The sequence below is a fragment of the Pogoniulus pusillus genome, chromosome 25, assembly GCF_015220805.1.
Source record: "Pogoniulus pusillus isolate bPogPus1 chromosome 25, bPogPus1.pri, whole genome shotgun sequence".
Classification (NCBI taxonomy): Eukaryota; Metazoa; Chordata; class Aves; order Piciformes; family Lybiidae; genus Pogoniulus; species Pogoniulus pusillus.
This window is the reverse complement of record NC_087288.1, coordinates 11,030,501-11,036,500: the sequence shown is the minus strand read 5'-3', so window position 1 is coordinate 11,036,500 and position 6,000 is coordinate 11,030,501. Positions and strand designations below refer to the sequence as shown.

At 37.1% G+C, this 6,000-nt stretch overlaps 1 protein-coding gene across 7 annotated transcripts in view; it reads right to left on the bottom strand.

The window, feature by feature from the left end:
- Positions 1-2,073: 2,073 nt before the first annotated feature.
- Positions 2,074-6,000, bottom strand: part of SYT14 (synaptotagmin 14) — a 116,812-nt gene continuing 112,885 nt past the window's right edge. For 5 of the 7 annotated variants that reach the window (XM_064164428.1, XM_064164424.1, XM_064164427.1 and 2 more), the window contains 2 exons: positions 5,105-5,161; positions 2,074-3,944 (listed from right to left, as the gene is read on the bottom strand). In XM_064164428.1, coding sequence (XP_064020498.1) covers positions 3,631-3,944; positions 5,105-5,161 — 371 coding nt within the window. In that variant the 3' untranslated portion in view covers positions 2,074-3,630. The remainder of the gene's footprint in view (positions 3,945-5,104; positions 5,162-6,000) is intronic. The other 2 variants (XM_064164425.1, XM_064164422.1) reach the window with 1 other exon arrangement.

Below are 6,000 nucleotides of genomic sequence, written 5' to 3'. Positions count from 1 at the left end.
TTTGCCTCCATGTACATGGAAGCCAGCAATGTCCTGCAGACATTGCACAACACCTCCTCCTCTGTGCAGTAATATCATGCTTGCCTGTACTGCCCTGCACAACCTTACCCTTAGAGAAATTAATTAGCTTTTGTCATACTTACAATACTTAAGAAGACCCATGTGAAAAGTTCTAAATGTTAAACCACACAGGTCTGATGCAGAAAGGATAGAAGTATTTCACAGAAAGGAACCTGTAAGAACGCACTGTGTGATAACTCTTCAAGGCTACACTGACAGGAAACAGATTCAACTCTAGAACAGTCATCTCTACAGGGTATATTGGCACACGAAAGAGTAATTAATCTGATAAACTATTCCAAGTATTTACTGTACTTTTGAATAAAGGTAAACAACAGAAAGCTACGGGGGAAAAAAGGCAAAGACAGCTGTGAAGAAAACATAAATGCCTGTACATTTTTTTCTGATACTTTGCTCTTTAGAAATTCTGTTCCATGCTTAAGACCCAACTAAATGTACAAACCCACATTGAATATATAAGCCCTTATGCAGGGTTTAAGCCTCCCCGCCCGATATCGAAAGGCAGATTTCAAATACAAAATCATAAGTTTGCATAAAAGAGTAAGAAAAACAAAATGACAAGCAAATTATGAGATCTAGGAAGAAAAAAACCCAACATGACAGCTACTGATACAATACCTAAATCATAAAAATCCCAGGGTGAATCCAATTATTGGTATGACTGGTTTTGCATGGACAATTCACATTCCACTGCCTCAAAATCAAACATTAATTTCCTTTCGTTACACATTCAGTTCCCAGCCTTTGTGCAGTATAAATGCAAGTAAGCCAAGCCTCCTTCTGGGAAGCACAGACAGGATCTTGGGAAAAGTCACATGAGAGAGCTTTCTCTCTTCAAATGTTCCACACACAGACTGCTATACATCTCTGCTGGGTCTAAATTAAGATTTCCGTGGCTCAAAATCTTAATGGTTAGATGTAAAATTGAAGCAATGCAACCCACAAACAGAAATATAAATCATGACAGAGTTTAGTTTAGTTTGGTTATGGAACTAACCTTATGCTGCACCTTCCAAACTGACTTAATTGTTTTTAATGGTGATGTTCATTTCTCCACTGGAATTGATTTGCTTAGTTCTTGCTTATATTAAGTACTATGCATTATTTGATAAAGCAAAACCTGTATGAAGAGACAACCATCAAGAGACAACTTTCAGGTTTAGCAAAAAGTATCCAAATGTCCACAAACAGAAGGAGAAAAAACAGTTCCATGACCACAGAAAAATTGTTCTTGAAGAGCTTCTAAATCAGTGTTTCTGTTACATGGGAAGTTGAAAGGATGGGGAAATCTGAGCATTTTCCATATGCATATAAAATTAATGTTGATTTCTTACTAAATTCTACACTCAACATTGTACTTCACAAACCAAGGAAGGAAAAGGACTGAAAGAGATAATTTGTGTTCTATTACTGCAAGATGGTTACTGTTTCAAGAAAGTTTTTGCATGATGTGTATGTAGTAAATAAAGTTTCCACAAATGAAGCAGCAGCTCAATACCACACCCACACACAAAAGCCTTGTAATAACGTTTTAAATCTTTAAATCATAAAATCTGAAAGCCTGACACTGCAAATAAGCCCCTCAAAAGGCACCAAGTAAACCAAAAAGCGGAATTACAATTTCCTTTAAGAAGAACTTAATGAAATTGTTAAGTGTTGTGAGATCTTGAGAACAATGTGAAGTATTTCTATTATAGCATACTTACTGCCTCAAATCTCACTGTACTTTTCTGTCTGTATGCACTAATGCTAGGACTGTTCAAAGGCATTATAAAGAAATTAAAGAGAAAAACATTTGTCCTAATGAGAATGCTGAAAGTTACCACTAATTATCTAAAAAAAACCCCAAAACTTCACTCTTCTACCCGATGAGTGCTACAACAGTCAGTGAGGTCCCATATTAAGACATCAAAGTTATTTGTAAGAAGAAATAAAAAAATCACTTTCTTTCCATACAGCAGTAAGTAAATTAAACTTCTAATTACAAGCAAAAAGAATATTTGTAATATTTACTCCATAGTCCATAATTTAAGCAGTAAGAATTAGATTAATCAGGCAGTAAATGAGTGTGATTTCAGTTATTTAGGACAAATAGGAATCTCAGAAGCACTGATATTTCCCTGATTTCAGACATGGATATTTACCAGATGGCTAACTTCTGCTGCACCTGCAGCTTCTTAGCTGCATGGTTAGAAAGCTGCACGTCCCAACCTGAACACAAGCAAAGAAAACTTCCACTTTGGGCATCCATTGATTCATTCCATTGCTGGCAAATCACTAGAAAAATAACGTACTGTTGTTCTCTTCTCCAAGAAGAAAGGTAAAAGTTCTCAGTCTGATCTCTGCTTCCAACAAATAGCACATAGTAATGCCTAAAATAGCTTGGAAGAGGCTGTTTCAACCAAAGCCATAGTACATAGTAATGCCAAAAATAGCTTGGAAGAGGCTGTTTCAACCAAAGCCATAGTACATAGTAATGCCTAAAATAGCTTGGAAGAGGCTGTTTCAACCAAAGCCATAGTACATAGTAATGCCTAAAATAGCTTGGAAGAGGCTGTTTCAACCAAAGCCATAGCACTTCGCCTTCATTCAAAGCAGTTCCACTGTTGCCACTTCCCCTTACAGTCTTTCAGCCTAGCCTCTAACTGATGACCTTTTAAAGAAATTGGTATCAATTTGTTTAATGAAAATATATGTTAGTAAAGTGGTGCTCGATGAGCTTCCTTACATTGGAATACAGGAATACAGGAAGTGCTTTCAACAGAAAGTTACATAGTTTCACAGTACAACCTGTCCAAGGAAATTTGGAAGGGACCAAACTAATGATCTGGTCTCTTTGTATCTGACAGAAGTACAGGCAAGAGGGAGAACCCCAATTTATGCCATATATAGAGCTCGTTCCTGTCACAGGCTGAAGAAACATTAGTTTGATGTTAAAGTTCACCTGATGCCCAAATGCTAGTATTTTTCAAACCAACTGCATATCAAAACCCCCAAAAACTTACTTGTACTAAGCTCCTGGAAAGAATCTCAGCGTAAAACAACAGTATGTTCATATTTGCTATGTTACTAAGTTCTCCACTGGTGACTTTTGTTTTCTTCTTTTGCTCTACAGACCATTATTTTTCTTTCCAAGTGCAAATTATTGACCTTTAATCTGTACGCAGGCAGGTCAGAAGCTACATTATTAGAGCAATACAAAAAGTACACGAGAAGGAGCTTACATTAGAGAACCTTACATAAAATGTTTCTGAATTGTAAACCACAAAACAATCCCAAACAAATACAGCATCAGGTGGATGGAGGAGGGACCACTAACGTGTCTGTGTACAGCAAGGCTTCTCTGACACCAAGAAGTGTCTGACACTAAGTGAAGATTATACATTAAATCCCACCCATTTTGTACCTTGTGCATTCTTTACGATGGAATGTTGACCTCTACTTTTGCTTTTTTACTTCCACAACAGATCTGTTGTTTGTGACTGGGGATGATCGTCTTCTCGAGAGACCAAACTCTCTTAAAACCACGACTGCACTCTGTAGTGTCCACTACGATTCAAGTAAAGTATGCCATCTACATACTTGCTGTCCTTTGGATTCTTTCATTTCAGTCCAGTGATTGAGTTCATCTTCTCCTGAGCTGTTGAGACCTAAGGAAATCCACCCTATCATCTCTTTTCGTTTCATGCTGCGCTTATTATACACAGACAGTATAAGTGTCACATCTGAGAGCTGAAACAGTGCCACCTGGAAAACGAAGGTTTCTTTGTACACTGGATTGGGCTGTCCTCGGCGGATTGAAGTTTTGCATTTGGACATCTCTTGCCCCATCGAGTTCAGCAGTGTTAACTTAACATATGTATCTACAAAATAAATCATATTTTGCAATGTCAGATGCCTTAAAACAAAAGTTTTCAAGAGTGAGATATCTGCAAGATACAAGGATACGGTGTGTAACAGGCTGACTGCACGCAGCTTAAGTTTAGACACATGGAAAGATGGCAAATAAGCAAAATATTCCAAACATACTAACAAATTAACTAGCTTTACTACTTTGTAAATGTATTAACTTAGAGGTACACCTCATAATCCTCTTCCCATCAACCCCCGCCTCATTTGTTCTAAACAGACTTAGAACTACATTAACACTTAGCAAGCTCCAACTAGCCACAGCACTGTAAAGCATACCATTGAATTTTCAGAAAAGAAGAATAAAGCAAAATGGAATGAAGGCAGCTGACACAGAGAGAGAGAAATACAACCAAACATGTCGCTACACAGTGATGATATCCAAAAAAGCCAGAATGAAATGCTTAGAATAATCTCTGCATGGATGTGGTTCTCACTTTTCAGTCTTGTTCATTTGGAAGACTAAAATGTAGCAAAGTGCATTCAAAGGTGGAAGTTTTCACAACAGCAGCAAAACAAACAAGCAAGCAAACAAAAAATCTTAGATTTGTGAAGGAATAAATTTAATGTATCTCTCAGAAGAATTTATTTCACTCAAGATGGTTGTTTAAAACACAGGTTGCACAGTGCTCTTAAGAAGTGCTTTTAAGAAGCAGATGTGAGATTAAACAGTGCATGTTTGGTGTTAGTATTTGGGTATAAACCCTTATTTGGAAAGCTTTGTTTTCACTTGCCCAGAAGCACTAAGCCACGCTCCTGCAGAAGGATGCACATTCTGTGTAGCTGGCTGCTTTTAGGAAATACAAAACTGTACAAAACAATATGGTGTTTCATTCTTTATTTCTGACTTACTCATGTTAATGAAGGACATTATTAGAAGATTGGTGTTCATCTAAAAAGAATCACATTGAATATTTTCACTTTGCAGGTACACTGAAATCCCAACATCCATAATCAGAGATAAAAGCAACTTTTGCACTACAGAGTGTGCCACAAATAATAAGCATCTGCTTTGATGAACCAATATGGTAGGCAGCTGTGGATTGCTTTACTGCTGGCAAGTTTTCTTTTGCATGAAAAAGACAACATCCAATTAGTTTCTACAGGAACTCACCTCGGATTATATAAACCTGTCCACCTATCAAGTGTTTTAGACAACAGAACAGTCCGTCTGACAACAGAGGGTGGAAAGCAGTAAAAGAAATAATGACCAGATGTCAATAGTTGGGTGAGAGAGGATCAAAGGTTAAAGTTTAAGAGGAAACACTTTTCATTGGAGTGGAAGAACAGAAAACCTTAGCAGCATAGATCAGAAAAAAGGATTGAACAAAAGGATCATTGGGTAAAATTTAATGAAATGAAAATTTTGTGCAGCTTTTGTGTAATCTTTAACAAAAATTACACTGCTTATGTCATGGGTTATCTTAGCACCAATAGCTACTGGGTTCTAAAGCACATCAACACAAAGAATCGTGCAGACCATTAGGTTAGAGCAGACTGGGCCAAAGTCACTGCATCCTTCTTATCAAACCTTATGCTTTTTCATGCAAACTCCAGCATATTAAGAAAAACTGCACACAGTAGTTATACTTCATATATTAAAAGCAATAAAATGAAAAAAAAAATCACTGAACTGAAAACTAAGCTGGTTTTGCCCTTAGCTTTTATAGTTACAGATAACTGAGCTGTGGTTCTTGAACTATGATGGACTTGAGCATGAGAATGACTTTGAACTTAGGTCCAAAAAATAGCTGAGGGATGCTTACTATCTGAAATTCAACTATGGGACTCTATTTAAAAGTGTGCCAGAGGTGAGGCAGATAGCCTTTTGTGGACAAAATGGTCCACAAAAGAAACTGGGATTCCACAATATGCTGTGCATGGTCTTACCAGACCCAGAAAGAGCATTAGCTTTCAGCTTTCTAGAAACAACAAACTCCAAATCCAGATTTTCCTGAGCATGACTGAACTATTATTGTTATTAATATCAAAACTTCCCTATTCTTCACA